Below are 19,189 nucleotides of genomic sequence, written 5' to 3' on the forward strand. Positions count from 1 at the left end.
GATGATGAGTCTACGCCAATGCGATGGCAGAAGTGAATGCCAACCTCGAAGGCCTTGCTTTCGCAAGCAATTACGTCATACACGCCATGTTTGTGCGATAGAAATCTCAATGGCTATGCTTTTGTCAATAGTAAATGCCAATCTCGAAGGCCTTGCTTTCGCGAGTAGTTACGTCATAGACGCCATCTTTGCAATTTGAATCTCGAAGGCCATGCTTTTGTTTGCACCAATTGAAAGATTCTGTTGCTTGCGCCTCTCATGCGGCTAATATTACGGTCAAACGAAGCCAAGCTGCGTGAAAATGCACCATGGCCGCTCTCTTTGGTAGTCACTCGGTCGGCTCCGAGTGCACTTCGCGACGTATCATACGGGAACGGTCCGACAGTTACGACGTAACAGCGGGGTTCCCAATACATTGTATCCTATGGGAGCTATGCCGGGACCGGCGGAAAACGACGTAACAGCCGGGAAAACGCAGCAGTGAGGAACGTAACAGCGGGGTTCTACTGTATAACGGTTTCATTCACTTAAAATGAAATCACGGCACTTCTAAATGATGTGCGTAAACCCAGTTCTCCTCGTGAACTTCGACCTGTGGAAAGGTTAACGGCTGTCACCACGCCCTTACACTCTTATAAACGAGGTAGCTTAATCACCATGCGCAGACTAGAAAGAGCGCAGCATGAAAGTGAGAAGCACAGCATCTGCTCATAACGTACTTAATCGAACATAATGTGCACCCAATGTGCCAGTGCACAACCATAAGACACATTTCTTCATTCTTATGCCTGCTCTGCACATTCACTAATTTTTGGTCCGCATTTAAACTGTTACAATGCGAGGAACGATTACACAGTGATCTCACCAAGAGTCTCAATTTCCTGCCATGTTAAAGGGCCCCTCACCAGGCCACATAGCAAATTTTAGTTAGACGCTGGAAGTTGTTGTGTGCCGAATGAAGAGCAGTATGCCGCAAGAATTTTTCGAATCGGTTCATTACGAGCTGAGAAAAACAATAATTTGTAGCGGCGCGAAATCATGATGCGAGGAGGCGAGTTTCAAACCCTTGCCACTCGCCCCGTGTAGCCTTCGCAAGCCAAATCCCTTCCCTGCCCTCTTCACTTGACACATACGCATGAACACGTCATGCGCGTGCATGGTCACGTGCGCATGACGTGCCTGAGCCAGCCCGAGCACGCGAGCGGCGTTGCACGGTCGCTACCTTTTTTTTTTATGTAGCGGCCGTGGGCGTTTTATCGGCGCTCTCTGTGGTGTACTGCCTGTTTCTGCGGGACGGGCATGAAAGTTGAGACATTTTACGGGCACGAGATTGGCGGTATCATGAGCCAGTGCCGCATTAACGTTTCCTTGGACGCAGTAGAATAAATGAGCATAATGAGTGCTCGAACGCGCCAGAACATTACTTTCGTTTCCAGGGCTGGCGTCTGCTCGATGCGCTGACCGCGGGGACACGAACGCATGGGAAAGGGAGGCACATTAGCCCCGCATCTCGCTGCTATTCACGAAAAAAAAATGAAAAAGACGCACACATTCCCTTTGTGTGTCTCATTATTTCTCTCAAGTTTTATGCATCTATTAAAGCAACAAATTACACAAACTACACATGTCGTGTCAAATAATTATCGCGGTGTCATGTGCTATTGTTGGCGACGTCAGAGCACAGTCGTCTACGTAGAGGAGCGACGTCACAGCACTACCATCTACGTAGGGCCATCTTCTCATGTACGTCATCCCCTCATTCTCTAAAGCGCGCGCCCGCGAGAGGAAGGGCAAGCAGTGTTCACCTTGAAATTTGACCCATTTCTGCGGCGCGTAGCGTTGCAAATTTTGGCAGACGTGATCGTGAACGCCCAGTGTATGCATTGCGCTCGTTAGCTCAAGATTGTCAAACCTGGTGAGGGGCCCTTTAAGCTTCCAACTTGAACGTTTCGCAACCCTTTTAAACTTGTGTCCCTTTATTTTGAGAGGAGTGAACGTGGATTTTGTTACTGCGTTTCCAGGGGATCCACGCTGCTTCACTCTGAAAGCACCACTCAACCATTCCATGGAAGAATGCCGGATTAGTGAATGTGAGTAAACACAGCCATGCTGATAATTTCCTGATTAATTTTAGCCAGCTGTTGCTGAAGAATGAAAGCAGCAATGTTTAGGCATATGTGTGCAATAAAAATACTAGCTTTAAAGCAAGTGTAAAGGAGGTTTCAAGCTTTCAATACTCAATAATTGGCTTTAATTAAGTAGGCAATGTAGATTTCCAAGTGCAGAATCTGTACCTTTGCACCATTACATCAGTTGCACCTGAGGGCAGGGGGTGTAGTATAGATCGAATTAACCATGAGTAGTAGGGGAGTGGTTGCATTACCCAAAGCAGAGAGGTGGTTTGGCCAGGTTGTTGTAAAGTAGTAAGGAAGGGCACGAGAGTGGAAGTGCTTTTTCTTTTTCTGGAGTGGGAGCCAGACAAATGTGCATTCATAGGAGCTCAAGAAAGAAAAGATACTTGCATAGTTATCAGCTCATAATAAAGCAGGAAGTCAACCCTAAGAACTTCATTTGGGGAGATGGATGATATCCCGATACAGAGAGGGGGTAATGTTTATGTAGTAACATGAATATTGGTGCTAATTTCATCAAAATTTACCAGTGACCCATTTAAGGTAATTCATTCAAGGCACTGCTCTCAGAGTTTAGCTTTTCCGTGATGCATTATTCATTGCACAAAAAAGAAATTGTGCACTTGTGTGGTGAATGCTATGGCAAAGAAGAAACATCACTTGGGAGGACTACTTTACATTGCTGCTTGAGCATTGTACGACAGCAGTACAAACTCGTTGCAGACACTGACTACACCTGCACCAACCCGGGGGTGTGGCCGTACTTCTTCGTCATACAGTTCCTTGTCCTTCTCAAGCTGGTCTTGCTGACTCTTCTCTATGCTCTCTTCAGGTGAGATTGTTTCACGGGGCACCCCATGAGTAATGAATGTGCACTTCAGTATTTTTCACACACCTTTTTGTGCAAGCAGCGCTGTGATTGAAGCCAGGATCTCTCATAGCTGTTGTGTGGTTTGAATTTCACTGTTGTGGTGGACTTGACCCAGAAGACTGGTGACGCACCGTTCTTTCTGTTATGCTGTAGTGGGCACCCTTTCAAAACATTCACAACGGCGGCCAGAAATGAAAGGAATTGGTCAATTTATTGAATAGTCGTAACTGTTGCATGTACCGTATGGATGTGTAGCCGAACGAATCATACGGCTAGTGAAAGTTTTTACCTCATTTTCTTTCTGATAATTATAGGGGCACATTAAATTTGTGTTTGTCTCACATTTGTAAGCACGATTATAAGGAATACAATTCACCATGGATGGAAATGGAAACCATAGTCTTCAGGTGACACTTCTGCAATCAATTATTGGTTGCATTCAGAGTTTAGTACCATTGTCAGGACAGCCTCACAAGCGACATACATAGACAAACAAAACGCACAGGAAATTACAAGGTAAGTTTTGCGAGTTATAACTCGACAGCACCATCTCAGATTGCTAATTATGCACTTCTGAGAAGTGGTTTAGGCTTCTAATTAAGTGTGCAGGCAGAAACCTTGCAGATATTATGCATACTCGAGGAAACAAAAGTTAAAGAACTTGCTTTGGTTATCTATAACTTGTTTGTGTTTCAATTGTCCATCACTATGTGCAACATTACATGCCGATTGTCAGTTGATATGTAGAGCTCTATATATTGCAATTAAGTGTGCTAATGAAGCTTTGAATCGCTGACACATAGCTGCAGGAGCATTCCTATAGGTGCTATAGAGATAAAGCTGCTGGTTCATTGGGCACTGTTCACTTTGTGTCAGTGATGCGGGTAGAATGGTTATCTCACAGTTGGATAGCATATTTCATAACATCAGTTTGTTGAACAAAGTGGCAATATACATGTGTGCCCACAAGCTGTTGACCACATCAGAAAACTCAAAGTGTAATGGCATAACGTGGGCAAGAGCCTGTAGCAAGCAAAAAACTTTATCAGCACAATTCATTTTAATGGGTGCATGATGCTTTTCTTGTTTCAAGACATATTCTGTGAATGTAATACTGTCTTTCATAAAAGGTAGCATGGGTTGAGAAGGTGTCGAACATTGATCAATGACTGGTTGTTATGTTGTATTCTAGCTGACAAAGATGCATTGTAACCTGTGGCTGTGGTACCACACCACAGATTCCATTCTTTGATGTGTGATATGAAATTAGTATATTGGATTTTCAGGAACCTTCTAGTAGATTTTCCATGCAAAAAAAAACAAACCTGAAATTGCCCATTGATAAACGCAAAATGCAACTGAGCACACTGGCGACACAACAGTCATGTGAATAATTTTGAAAAGTTGTCAAATTTGTAACTGTGTAAGCTTAAACGCCCAATCACAAGCATCACTTGCCAATGTGCCCCTGACCGTTGTATACAGGCAGCTACACCTGCTGCTCTTATTTCACTACTTTTTGTAATGTGGCGGCTTGTGAGCATTATTCGTCTGAAATTAGTACATTGGCACAACCAACGTACTAATTTCCTGGTCATTCAATTCTATATGGAAGGAAAGCTGAGTGGATGTGCCAAATGATTTGACAATGTGCTGGAAACACCAGTTATCTTTTGGGCGCCTCTGTTGTTTTTGCATGCTAACATTGTGGCCTCTTCAAACAGTGTCGTTCAACTGCACATAATGCAATGTGGAGAAAGGTTTCCTGGTGACTGCAGTAGGGGTCTGCATCGCTCCATGTAGGCTTGTGCAAATATCACTTTATTGGTTCCAAGCAAAGTCTAATCAAATGGTAATTAGTATAGATTCATATCTAAGTGAATCAGAATAGCAGCAGGATTTGAATAGTACTGAGGTGCATGTTATAAGCGGTAAAATACGTTACATTCTAAAATTTGCCATACTTAGCCTATATAAGCCTGTATACCATGTTCTGAAGCTTAAAAAGAAGAAAAATGTAACCTGGGTGCAGTACTAATATATTCACATTTGACCATAAAGTATGGCTTCACAGCAGTGCATATTTCACCTGAATAGGTTGTTTCATAGCATGGCAGTTGCTCACTGCAGTGAAACCACCTTTTCAGCTAGGTCACTCACATTAAAATGCACCATTCTTTCGTTTGGATACTTCGATATTTCGGAAATGATAAATTCGTGTCAAAACGAGTTCGAATACTGCAATAATCATTCAAATGTTTGAAGCACTCAGATATTTGCATAGGCCTAACTTTGTGTCTGCATGTGTGTGTGTGATTATGTGTCTCATATGATCAGCTAGCAAATTGCAACTGTTTACTGTTATTGAGGTGGTAACTGGAATTGTGAAACTTCGCTCCTGTTTGCGAACCTAAATACAAAGGAACATACTGAATAAGTGAAGGGAGTACTCAGCTTTGCTTGCCGCACAACGTGCACAGCCACACGGCGCAGAAGATCGAGTCGGCATCCGACGACATCTGGAAGTTCCAGCGGTACAAGCTGGTCGTGGACTTCATGAACCGGCTGTGCCTGCCACCCCCGTTGAACTTGTTCAGCTACATCATTGCTCTTCTGCAGTTTCTCTGGCGTCTGCTCACCTGCCGCTTCTGCCGTACAACGCATCAGCTGGTGAGTGTGCCAATTCAGTCATGCAAAGCTTTGCACAGTTTGTCAGAAAACTCTCTCCTGGGGTGGTATTCTCGGGCAATTGCTTTCAACAACACTTTCACTTTCACGAGATTTTGTGAGAATAGCGCCGAATGTGTTGGCGTTTACGAGCGACAGTATTATTGAATGCACCGACATTGTTATTATAATGTGTTGGAATAGTTGGGACTAGAGGTGTGCACGGGCTCCGGGTAGCCCGAAAGCCCGAGCCCGACCCGGCCCGCGGGCCGGGCTCGGGCGGGCCGATGTATTTTCACCTCGGGCCCGGGCCGGGCTCGGGCTACTTGGAGTTTTATCGGGCCGGGCTCGGGCCCGGCGCAAAGCCCGACTCAAGCCCGAAATATAGAGAATGAGCGGGAATTGTGTTCCAGCACGCATACAGCGCCTTTTCAGCGACCGCCCTTTACCACTTTTCCTTTCCATTCGCTGCTTTAAACAAAAGGGGAGCAGGTAAAGCACTGCCTCTGTTGCACTCCGACAAACAGAGAAGTGACACCACCTGAGCTAGTGACGGCGCCACGCGACTGTTCGTGTTACATTTAAGGCCAAATCCCATATGAGTGAAAATGCACGCGACAGCGACGCGCGACCCGACGTAGATCGTCTTTGTGCAAGCTGACGCTTGTGTAGGCATACCCCATACACGTGACGGCTTTGGCGAGCGAGTTCCAATGTTGCTGGCATGAGGCCGTCTACTTGTATAGCAAAAGTGCCGCGCTGTCGCAGGTATGCAATGCAAATAAAATTCTCAAGCTTGCCAGGCTGGCAAAAAAATATTAGCAATTCCGGCGACGAGTGCAAGCAGCGAACGTAACTTCAGTTCGGCGGGCTACATAATACAAAAGGGCCGCACTTCGTTGAAGCCGGAATCGTTGGACTGCTTGCTGTGATTGCACGATAATTTGTAATCTGTGTAATAGAGACTGTTCGTCGTGTGTCGTTTGATGATATTTGATATGCTCAACAAAATGCCAAATTACCGGAAAACGATGTTTTCTTTTCGCAGCGAACCTTCAAAAAGCCAGGCCGGGCAGGGCCGGGCCTGGGATTGTGTTTTCGTACGTCGGGCCATGCCGGGCGGGCTCGCAGCCCTTTGCCGTCGGGCTCGGGCGGGCCTTCGACAAAGTCAGCGGGCCCGGGCCGGGCTCGGGCTCGGAAATACGGCCCCTGCACAGCTCTAGTTGGGACAGCGTTAGGCTGATGTGGGCCGTAAATGCCAAATCAGTTTGGCGCTGGTTCTTGTGAAAGCTTTCGAAAATGAAAGTGTTGTCAAAAGTGACCACTCAAAAATAACGACTCTGGCGCTCGCTTTTGTTGATTGGAGAATTTATAGATCCCACGAAGGAGCGTTGTCATATTTTCTTTACTTTATTCTGGTAAGTGCAGATGCATATCTTTTTAGTAATTTTGAGTTATTATGTATCTCGCAGACATGGTAATAAATGCAGATAACCAGAGCTGGAGCACAAGCTAACAACCATTTTATTTCGAGCAAGGTACAGTGCTTATGGACTGAAGCGGGACAATTTAGGGCTAAGTAATGCACATACTTTCGTTATCCACCATACTGAGTTCATTTCATATCTGTAATTTTGACTAGAACACTTACATCACAGCCAACAATACCTCTAGCTGCCAGATTTGTAGTGACATTATCTTAAGCAATTGCACATACCAGTCATTATACTAAAAGCTCTGATGTTCCATTTCAATCCGTGAGAACTGTACATATGCATTGATGCTAGGATAAAAAGGAAGAGAACAAAGGAAATAAAACAGATTTACTTCTGAAACGAGAAATCGACATGCATGGGAAAAGAACAACTCAGGTTGTATATGGTGCAGCAAATAAAAGAAAGCGAAAGAAAGCAGTGATGAGTTGGTGCTGTGCACTCCAATTGTGTGCATATGCCTCTTGTGTCTGTGAAGTTAAAGCTTGTAGCAGAACACCAACCAAGTAGCCCCTTTCACAATCCTGCGTATGCATGCAGCTAATTTTCGCTGCTATTTAGATAGCTTGTGCATGTCCTGCCTGTTTTATTTGCTTATCATTGGTGCAGGACGGCCACCCAGAGCTGGCCAAGTCACAACTGCGGCTCTCCGAGAAGGACTACAACTACTGGAAACATTTGGCGTCACAGTACAGCCAGAGGAAGAGCGAGGAGCGCGAACTCGAGGAGAAGAAGAAGAAGCAACTGGAAAGGTCTCTGCACTCTAACACACATGTCTTTACAGTGACAACATCTTCGCTAAACTTACTAAACATGCACGAATGATGTCACCAATGAGCTTGAGCTAGGACAAATGCAGCATCTCCAAGATCGCTTTGACACAGTGCCCACAAATGGGTCCCCTAGCAGTCCTTAGCCACAGCGGAAGGCTTTATGAAGGCTCGCAAAAGAATGCTGCTGAATTTTGTCTCTCTGAAGACGTGCAAGTTGCAGCAGCTAAGGAGACAGGGCAATCGGCTAATCATCACTATTGCACTACAATCAAGCCAGGCCTTGACACCACCTCTGATCTATTGCGGAGGTTATGTCCTGGCTTGGCAGTGTTACACTCGTTATATTACCTTGATTGGGTCATACCTGCAGGCTCATTTCTTGGCATTGACACAAAAGAAAGACGCATCATATCAGATCAACAAACAACAAACATATTTTTTGAGTTGAACACATTGAGGGTTGACGTGCACTTGAGGGTTGACGTAACTAATGGATTTTCACACATCAGAGCCTTTTACTCTGATTGGTGATGGTTACACTATATTCTTGAGGGAGGACATGGCAATGGGAACAGTAAATTTGGCCAAAATGTCCGATTTTTTAATTAATTTTTTTTTTAATGCCCAGACCATCTTTTATGTTTAGGTGAAATGTTAGAACAAAATAAGCAATAGAAGCTAAGAAAAAGAAGTACTTTACTTGTGTGCTGTGATCAAAAACCACGAAAATCCGGCTTCAAAAAGTGTAAATCTTGCAGTTTCCCCTTGGCGCAATGCCGTCATCTTGGCTGCATTGCTCAAATGCTGCAAAACTGCATTGCTCCAATGAAAAATAAAAGCAGCTCTGTTCTGAGTTCCTAGCTTTGAGCTCCATTTTCTTTGAGCCTTGTTTTCTCAGCTTTCGTTTTTTGTGCAGTTGGTGTCAGTCATGCTAGCGCCATTTCACAACAAACAAAAATAAAACTATTCAGTTTTTTGCACTTAGATCCTGAAACATTGGTGAGCATGGTAAAGCTGTCCATATTTGTCTGCAAATCACACAGTTTTTATAATTGGCTTTTTGTAAAAGTTGTTAGTAAGACAATATCTACAGGACATTTCAAATATTTTTTGTTTGCTTATTGAAATATTAAAAAAATAAACCGATAACCTTACGGCATAGGATTGACCCTTATGAATATGCTGGAGCAAAAATCTTTATGAACTTATGTGTAATTAATTAATTTTGAGATGGCAATGAGAGTCTATCAGGTGTTGTAACTCGAAAACTATGACAGATGTCTCAGAAGTGATTTCAATTTTGATATCAGCATAACAAGTCAGATCTGCATGCCAAACTTTATCACATTATCACCATAAATAACAAAAATAGCTTTCATTGCCACGTCTTAAGATCAGAGATGATGTTTGTTGAATTTTGAATGTGTGTACACTGGCTTTCTTGTTAGGAAACATGGATACAGATCTGGGAACATGCTCGCATGAAACAACAAATACTCGCTTAAGCGTTGTTTATGTTGCTTACCTTTAAAACAATCTGCAAAATAGGTTTTGTGTGCTAGTGCCAACTTGTAGTGTACAAAACTTTGTTATAACATTAGTCCATTCTGCTTTGTCACTTGTAACATTTGGCATGCACTTTATATTTCTCTGAGATCACCTCTGAAATGTGCGTTTAGAGGTGGGATCTGTTGCTGGGATGTGTTCCTGTAAAGGCATCAAGTGCAATAAGAGACACTTGTGCACTGCACTGTCACTGGTGTTGGCCCGAGTGTTGCCTGTGTTTCGTGTTACGTGTATAATTGTGTTATGGGGATGTCCTCATACTGCTGCGTGTTCGTTTTCTGTCTCCAGCCTGTCGTACTTCCTCGAAGACATGGACCACCAGCGACATGCCCTGAGCCTTCTCAAGGGCCAGATTCAAGAACTGCAGAGGACGGTTGGCAAATCGTTTTCCTATCTTCAGACGCTCAAGAATGCGACAGACAGACCTGGTGAGCTCTCTACTTGCACGATCGTGTTAGATTAAAAGAAAGCTGCACCTGGGATTCTTTGTTCTTTGTTTTTGGGATGCTTTTTACATTTACAGATTAATTGAAAGCAGAATGATGGGAATTTATTTTTACTTAGGTAGGTCACATTGCGTAGGAAAAAAAAAGAATGTTGGGATGAAAAAGAAAGACACGAAACAAGCGGTAAAACTGACCAGTCTGATTTTTAGAGACACTGATGCTTGCCTATATTGACAAGGCTCATCTCGTGTAATTCTCTTTGGCTTGCTAAACCTTGATCTAATGAACCTCAATATAAAAAAATTCTTGGTAGTATAATGAAGTGTTTAACCTTTCTTGACTTTATTTCTATAGAAAACCAATAGCATGACAAAGCATAATTATATGTGATTTGAATATAACTAAGTGTCACTGATGCCACAAAGGAAATCTGAGGCAATAAATTTCTGCTGGTGCTGGTGATCATATAATTGATTTGCATGCAGCTTTTGCAAATGAATTTTTCAAAGCAGCGACTATAGTTTGCCTGAAAGGTTAAATTTAAATTAACGAAGTTTCGATATAACAGATGTAAATTGCCCGTTTTACTGAATTTGTTGTATCAGATTTAACAGTAACGCAAAAAAAAATGGTGAGAGACCAATAAGTCGTGCTGTGAGTGACTTTTTGGCGCTTAATACATGAAAGGGCTGGCCAGAGCCCTGCACTTTTCTTTTTACTGTGTGCACGCAGACTGCGCTAGGGGCACTACCGGTTCGCCCCATGACAATCAGTCATGTTGGACTCGGGGAATTATCTAGCAATGATAAGGTTTCAGTGGTTAATTTCATCAGCCTTCCTGATCTACAGTGCCTTTGCTTTGATGAACAGTATCGAGAATTACTGTATTCATTCTAACAACATAGGTATGCAGCTTTTTATTTGAAAACATTACCCAAAATGTGCTATTGATCTATGTGCATAATTAGGGAATACCAGCCTATATTTATGAACAACGCTAGCACAAGTATTGAGGTAATGGAGTTCTTCCATTGCTCTCACGATTCGAGCAGCACTGGAACTGCCTGCACATACATTCTATGAATGTACGGCTGGGTTAAATAAGTACAGCATAAAATAGAGAGGATACAAATGACATTCAAAAAACTAATAAGAGAATATTTGGAGGCTGCCTTGGACGTCTCCACCTATCAGATGAGAGGAGCCGAAGCTCGGACTTTGGTTGGTGTATATACTACACCCGCATGTTCAGGTTTTCAAAAGCCATAATGTGCCTTTTGAAGCTGACTGGACTACACATTTGCTACACAAACTGCGTAAGTTAACATTCTTTTGCGGGAGTGTGCGCACACCCTGTTTTTTTCTTGTCATCTGTTCCACCTCTGTAGGAAAGCCGAGTGACTTCGGGTACCTCCCGTTCACCTCACTCGGTCATGCTAAGCATTGGTTATTTAAAAAGGCCATTTCAAAAGAACTTTCTCAGAAGCATAAAAAGCACATGGCAGTAAGACATATACAGTGAAATCTCGGTATAACGAACTTCAGGGGACCGCGGAAAAATGTTCGTTATTCTGAAAGGTCGTTATAGTGAAAGCCCAAAAATTTACCATAACAATAGAATTTCAGTAACGCAAACGGCCTACCTTTGCAACGGTACGCCCTTGAACTCGTTTCTCACAGCAATGCACACGTGAACGTCAGACAAGGCACGTTTATTTGAAATAGTCCGTGATCGTTTTTTTTGACGGGTGCAGCACAAACTCTGCGTCACGAACGATTCTAGACCGTCCGCATTTTTATCCGCCGCTTCGGTCGCTGTTCCGCTTTTTTCTATGAATATGCGGAGTTTCCTCAAGTAGGCCAACGCATCTGTGGCCGACACGGACTCGTCGCGATCTTCGGGTGCTACCGTGACATCGTCGTCCATGTCATCGCTGCAATCCTTTAAGGCCCAACTGCATGCACGCGAGTTTTGAGCGACGGCCGACAGGATTTGCTGTCGCGGAGGGCCATCCATCGCCGTCGCTTGTCGCAGGGGTGCAATCGCGAAACGATGCTATTTCCGATTCCACACGGCTGGCTCAGAGCCTGGGCTGGCTGATCGCGCTGATAACGCGGACGGACCGTCGTTCTGACCACTGGCCAAGCGCGAAAAGCACGAAAGGCATTGGAATCTGAAATAGAATCGTTCCGCGATAGCATCCCAGGTTTCTGGAAAGCCAGAAAACATCGCTTGTTGCCCGGAAGTGAGCATGACGATATCCAACAACATGGCAGCATCTCTGACCCCATGTCTGACCCTTGCTTCGGTTGCAATTTGCTCGTGATGCTTCCAATCGGCGCGTACTTCAAGGAATGCAAGTTATAGACTACCTTATTTACAGCCCCATCTCACGCGGAGAGCGAGGCAGCGGCCGTATTTTGTCGTTATTTATGATCGACGGTTCGTTTTGATGTTTCGGTGGTAGCTTGCTGCAGTGGTGGTAGCTTGCTGCAATGTCAACATCGTCGTCGTATCGTCGTGTGAGGTAGCCCTTCTCCTTGCGAAGCAACGACGTGAGGCGCTGCGGCTTTTTTTAAACGTTCTATGACAGCAAGAGGAAACGTTGTCGAAATGCGCCTCGTGGACTAACCCCAACATAACGCAGTTTGCAAAGTGCGACGTAGCGTAGGCAGCGTACGCTTCCGGGCGCCCCATGGGATCACAGCAGATACTTGCCGCGGTTAAACATAAGATTGCGAAAAAAGGAAGTCCCGAAACGCTTTTATGGCATCTTTATCTCAAACAAGACAATAATAAATTTGGCATGTTGTCATTCATCTACTCTGTAATTCTTTTTCGTAATTTGCCTGCGTGCGCGCAATAGTTTTCAATCGAGCAGCGCGACGGAGCCCGTTTGTCGCAGTCGCCTTCGCTCGAAAGTCGCGTGCTATGCATCAACGTTCTATAAACGTTGCTATGCATGCGGTTGGGCCTTTACAAAACCTGATGCGTTGTCGCCTCCGCAACGAAGGGGAAAAAAAAAAAGTTCTCCGCCCGCGTCTTTCTCCTCCTGTGCCATCTCAGGTTTTAGCGGGAGGGCGTCCGCTCTTCGCACTGCGTCGTCTGCTACCTTACAGCTCCGACTGCCATGACCGATACACTGAAATCTAAGAATCCTCGCATTTCGGGATATAAGTTCGTAGTACTGAGGCGTTGTTAAGATTACACGGGAATTAAATAACGGTCGTTATTCTGAAATGTTCGTTAATCTGAAGTTCGTAGTAGTGAAATATTTTTACATTGAAACTATAAGCAGTCGGCACGGGATTTCTTAAAAGTTCGTTAATTTGAAATGTTCGTTAATGTGGTGTTCGTTGTAACGAGATTTGACTGTAGTTTGAAGTAGGTGGGGATTGGCCTTTGAGCAGCCCCTCACAAGCAAGAAAGAGTGGTGTGCAAACTGAAGAACAATTGATTAACGTTAAAGCCGATTGCGAGACATATTAAGACGCTGGCAAACCGATGACATGCTTGAATGAGTCGTGAACCTGGCACGGCCTACATTGCACTTCCCACAACAGTCAGCAGCAGTATTCCCTTTTGAGATAGTTCAGTTATCGCCTTATATAAAGCAACGACCACCACAGCTTTCTTGACACATGCCTCGCATTATGTGACAAGTCCTTTGCCAGCACTGCAGCACCATGATGCATGCCCATTCCATTGTCACGTTGCGCTGGTTATGTGATAGTGTTGGCAAGTTGTGTGAAAGCAGTGATCCCCTCTAATCTTTTCAATGCATTATGCAAAATTTACTGATTTTTTAGCACCATGTGCAATGCTCACGGATTGAAATGCAACATCAAAAGTTTTAGTACAACAACTGGTATGTGCAATTGCTCGAGATAAATGCGTCATGTCACTACGAATCTAGTCCCTAGTTGAAATCACGCCGATATGACGCAAACCGGAGACGGTGGAAAAGAAAGTATGTGCATTACTTAGACCTGAATTGTCACGTTTCAGTCGATGAGGATTGCTCACGTGCTCGTGTTGCTGGACAGTGTCTGCAAATGGTGTGACAAGCCTGCACATGCTTCACCTTTCCATCCCACAGGCGAGCCAGGTGGTCTGCTGCCAGGTGCCGTGCATGTGCTGTCTCGCAAGAGCCCTTACCCAAGCACACGTGTCCTCCGCTATCCTGTGCCGGACAAGTATGTTGCATGGCAGGTGAGTCTGCTCGTCATGCTCTAAGGTCGGCAGATGAGCGCTCGGTGATGCGGGGTAGTCAATCTGCTCCAGCATTGAGAGCAGAGTTTTTTTTTTCGTGTGCTTTACTTTGAAGCTCCGCACTTTGCTTTTTCATGTGCTGTGTAGCACCTGACTTCATTTGGATGTAGACTGTGAATCTTTTACCTTCTGCTTACTGTAACTGTGTTTGCATTGCAGGTGCTGTGGCTAGAGTACGACCCCGTGGCCTACAGTCGGCCACGCACCGACTTCCCTCCTCATCTGCAGCCACATGTTGATGAGGACATTCTGGGGTGAGCCCTTACAGATTGTAATGTCAAGCCTTGCGCATTGCAACTGTTGAACGCATGCCGCAACTGTTGCTATGAGGTACGGCGCTACTGAATTCCTTGTTTTATTTTTGATCAGTTCTTAACCCTTTGCAGTCCAAAACCTTTCTCCACCGTCCGTTCGTTCTGGTTCGAAAATGAAAGACTCAAAGCTCAAGTAAAGGAAGTTTACTTACTCTTTTACAGATGGCGCATAATATATTTAGAAAATGCGCATGTGAAACAACCGCGAAAGAACTTGTCCAGCAGTGCTTGACCACGGACCGCAGCTGCCACGTTGCATTGTTGGGCAGGGCCCGAAAACGGAAGGCAAAGGGTTAATCGCGATAGGTTTGCGTGTGGAAGCTTGCAACTCATTTGACAAGAAATGGAGCTATGGTAACTAGGGGTGTGCCAATATTCGAAATTTCGAATATTTTTCGAATAGTGTTTGCTATTCGATTCGCACTGAAATTTTACTATTCGAACTATTCGAACTTCCCAAAAACAAATACGGTCAACGTCAGATTGAAAGTGACCCCTTCAGATTTTCAATATGCTTCACCTCATTACATTCCCGTATTGCGGCAAAGCTGCCTTTCAAGCTCCGTTACAGTCGAACTTTGCCAAGACACAGTCAACGTCCTATTGAAAGTGGTCCCTAGATTTTCAGTACGCTTCACCTCAACACATGCCCGTATTGCGGCAAAGCTGCCTTTCAAGCTTCGCTACGGTCGCAAATGTATTAACTCAAGAAAACGCTGGTTCCAACATGGAGATGAAAGATGTGGCAGAGGTGAGGGCTCAATTAATGCTGTTTTGGACTTGAAATTTGGGCAGGGAGTCCAAAAAATCGGACACCAAAGCTTTTTAGCATCGAAAATTTCAGATGTTCTTATATATCGATGTCTACGAGGCAGATTTGGAACTCCGGACTTGAAGGGAGCACACCCTTGTCCGCCACATCAGTTAGGCTTCCATAGAAGTGGAAAGAGGAGGAGAGGCTGAGGAAATGGCATCTTTGCCTATCACATGTAAAGTGTTAACACTTTGGTTACACTAAATCATGTACATAAATACAATTCGGCCTCTACATTGCCTCATTCTTGATAAGACAACTATGAAAAACCACCCCGCCAGTGCTTCATCAACCTAGTGAAAAGAAACTTTCGTGTTGCTATCGCATAAGAATGTGCTTAGGAATCCTCTCCAACTTTTTTTCTGCAATTTCGCTTCGAAGTATTCGAGAAATATTCGAGAAATATTCGAAAAATATTCGATTCAATTCGCACTCGCACTTCAATATTCGAATTCGCTTCGCACCCAAAATTTTGCTATTCGCACAGCTCTAATGGTAACCCAAGACGCAAAAGCCTCTATCACTGCTCTACAGTTATACCACCTGAATAAGTCTTCGTAGCTTCTGCGTTTCAGATACTGGGCATGCTGCTTAGTGACAATGAACTGATTTGTTGCTTCATCTGCTGTGAAACTGCAAAAGAATGAGAGAAAGAACAAACAGTTGCCAGGCTTACAAAATTGCACCAGTTTTATCAGTGGCACATTCAGAAGGGGGAAGAGGAAAGCTTTCTAAAGACATGAAATAAGCAAAAGTAAACAAGCCTATGTTCAAATCAAATATGCCTCTTTATCTGCTATGTTTGGTACGTTTTAGTTGGCTAATTGGCATTCAGAAGAAAAACGTCAAGTAATCAATCATTGATGCTGTGTCAGTCAGCTAACCATTGCAAACTAGCCTCTGTAGTTTAAAGCGGAAGATTCAGAAATGGTAAGACCAATGAATTCCATATCCAGCGACATTGCTGACATGAAAAACATTAAATAGTATTAAGCACATTGGCAAGAGAAGCTTGTCCATAATAAATTGACACGCATTTTATGCAGTCTGATAGGCTTCTACATACCTGCCAAGTCTCTCGGATTACCCGGGAGACTCCTGGATTTTGAACGCTTCTCCCGATTGTACGGGTCATAGGAAAATCTCCCGGAAATCCAGTTTCGCCCCGCGCGTCCAGTGCTTTGTCTGGCCACATGAGCAAAGTTGTCTGGCCACATCCTAAATATGTTATAGGTTATATCAGCCGTTAATATTTCGTAGATGATGCGTTTGTGTACACACAAAATCTTGCCCGACGAAATAACTGGTAAGCAAGCAACGACAGGCCTCGCACGCGGAGTGATGTTATCGCATGTGCCCTTCGCGCGACGGTGACGGCCGGGTCGTTTCATCTCTGCTTCAACCGCGTTCGTCCCTAGCGCTAGCGCGCTTTTACTCCCACGTGAAACAGACGATGCGCAAGCGATGTTATCGGTTTGTACTCTGTACAGATCAGCGGCGACCGCAAAATCCCGCTGACAGTGTCCATATAATCGCAGTACCCCCCCTCCCCCCCGGGGTCGGCATACTTTATACCTCCCCCCCCCCCTTGTTGAGTAGATCTCCCGGATTCCGTTTCTCCAAACTTGGCAGGTATGCTTCTAACCTTGAGTACTATACGAGGCTTCTTTTCATGTACTTATTATGGTAACACAGCTGTACACCTTCTTAGACAATCTTAGCAATCTTAAAGAACAGGGGATACAAAACAGTTGCGTACACTCGCGTGATGGATCCACACTATCAGTAATTGTTTGTGAGGCCCCCTTTTGGCATTTGTGATCTGTATGAGCCGCAGTTTCACCTCATTCATCAGAAATTAAAAATAAGTGCATCCACGACTGGTATTGAGTGAAAGCCCAATAGCAGCTGATGCACCATTCACCTTGGGGGAATGTGGGCGACCAGTGGAGCAGACGGGTGCAAAGTCTCTTTTGGGAGTAGTCTAAGGGATGCTTAAGTGTATAGTTCTATCGTAAACTGCAGCCTTCCCTAGAATGCTCCTTTTGGGTGTGTATTCTTCTTTCTAGCATTTGCAAGCATCTTGAGCAGCACCTTGAAGAGCACATGGCAAAATGAATATTTGGCATCAAAGCCAGAATTTTCCTGATCATGTACATAATTCTCCATGTCAGCTTCACATGTTGTACTGCAGAGCGCTTTTATTCCACCCGCAGTACCCCACCGTATAAGAACGTGCAGCAGCCGCAACATGTGCTCCGACGCAGTTGCCAATGGCAAGATTGCAACCGTTGTTGCTTTTAGTCTACACGCTCGGTCTACTCACGCAGCGATCCATTGAAAACTAGCCTATAAAGGCTCCACCGTAAAAAGAAAAAAAAAATTAAGGCCAGTTTTATGTCTGTGAAATCTGAATAAACAGCGAAGCTGGCAAGCAAGCACCACGACCTGGCAAACACAGACTGAGTTTTTCCTTCATCCTTCTTTATCTCTTTCTATGTTGCCCTCTCTCCTCACTTCCCTCCTCCTAACCCTCACATCACTCCTTGTCACCCTCACTTCGATTTCTCACTCTTTGCTATACTATACTGTACAATGTGTCTATGCTATGCTAGGAGCTGCGCATACCCACTCTCTGTGGTGCATAAACTACACTATGCAAGGCTATGCCCCACCCTCTCCCCTTCTCCTTTCCTTCGTATTCACCCTTTCATCACTCCTCCTCACCCTCACTTCCCTTTCCCAGCCCCTTGCTATACTATACTATGCATGATTATGCTGCGCTAGGAGCTGCTTGGCACATACACTCTTTCTGTGGTGCATACCTGCTGAGTTTTGCACCGTCGACAATGGCGTTACTCCAAGCGTAAACAGCTCTGCTGTTAATTGTCTTTGTGGCGGATTCATATTCACTGCAGGGGCTAAATGTATTGTGTCATTGCATTGAGGTTTGTTAAAATTTGTGCGGTCACTTTGTGTCTGTAGTAAGCAGTGCACTGTAGGCGTCTTCAATTCAACTGGTCGTACTGTGCAGCAAAGACTTAAGTGAAGCACTGTTGTGGCACCAAATTTAATGCAACTGCAAAGAACGGTTACGAGATAAGAAATGATGGCTGAGGACATTCTGTTACAAGAACTGTTAGCCACATGGATGCTTGGAGGTTCTCTGGGCATAGCAGAACAAGGCATAGTAAGTAGCCAAGTAAAGGAAAGAGCCCTGGCATGGCAGCCATGAGGAGCAGCGAAGCAGAGGAGCACTGTTAAAAAAATGGTAGTAGTTTGAACACACTTTTTTGGAATCTGCATACAGTGATAGCTCCTTTGAATCTTCATCTTTCACCCAACACGTGCAATGGGACGAGTCTTCCTGGGCTTCGTCCACCCACTGTCTGTTACAGAGAATGATGTCCATAATGTGGATGATCATTGTTGACCAAACTTATCTAAGAAGCGATTTGCACCAAAAGTATCCTCTGTTATGATCTAAGAAATGTTCCTTGGCTAGGCTCTAACAAGAAGTGAATCAATAGACCAGACAGGGAGAGTGGAAGTGAACATGGAGACATGTAGCGTGTATGCTAGAAAATGAGCATGCTCTTTTATTCACGTCCCGGAAATGATTTGAAGAATGATGTCAAGTTAAATTTGCCCAGCATAAAACACTTTCATGCTTGAATTCATTAGAAAACACTGTCAGTACTGTAGACAATTATCATTTCACACAGCTACTGTGAACTGCAAGCTAAAAGCTCAGAAAGAGGTCTTGGCACAAAGGTGTACCTAGTCCACTTTGCATGCAACATTGGCAATGCTATGAGAGAGTGAATATAGTTGACTTGC

General features: G+C 44.4%; 1 protein-coding gene across 1 annotated transcript in view; it reads left to right on the top strand.

Moving 5' to 3' along the window:
• LOC119383978 (protein ced-11) overlaps positions 1-19,189 on the top strand; it is a 93,635-nt gene that overhangs the window by 35,369 nt on the left and 39,077 nt on the right. The window contains exons 7-13 of the mRNA XM_037652262.2: positions 2,022-2,090; positions 2,856-2,964; positions 5,484-5,673; positions 7,773-7,915; positions 9,791-9,930; positions 14,049-14,161; positions 14,381-14,475. Of these exons, the coding sequence (XP_037508190.1) occupies positions 2,022-2,090; positions 2,856-2,964; positions 5,484-5,673; positions 7,773-7,915; positions 9,791-9,930; positions 14,049-14,161; positions 14,381-14,475 (859 nt within the window). The remainder of the gene's footprint in view (positions 1-2,021; positions 2,091-2,855; positions 2,965-5,483; positions 5,674-7,772; positions 7,916-9,790; positions 9,931-14,048; positions 14,162-14,380; positions 14,476-19,189) is intronic.

The sequence above is a fragment of the Rhipicephalus sanguineus genome, chromosome 2 (genome assembly GCF_013339695.2).
Source record: "Rhipicephalus sanguineus isolate Rsan-2018 chromosome 2, BIME_Rsan_1.4, whole genome shotgun sequence".
Taxonomy (NCBI): domain Eukaryota; kingdom Metazoa; phylum Arthropoda; class Arachnida; order Ixodida; family Ixodidae; genus Rhipicephalus; species Rhipicephalus sanguineus.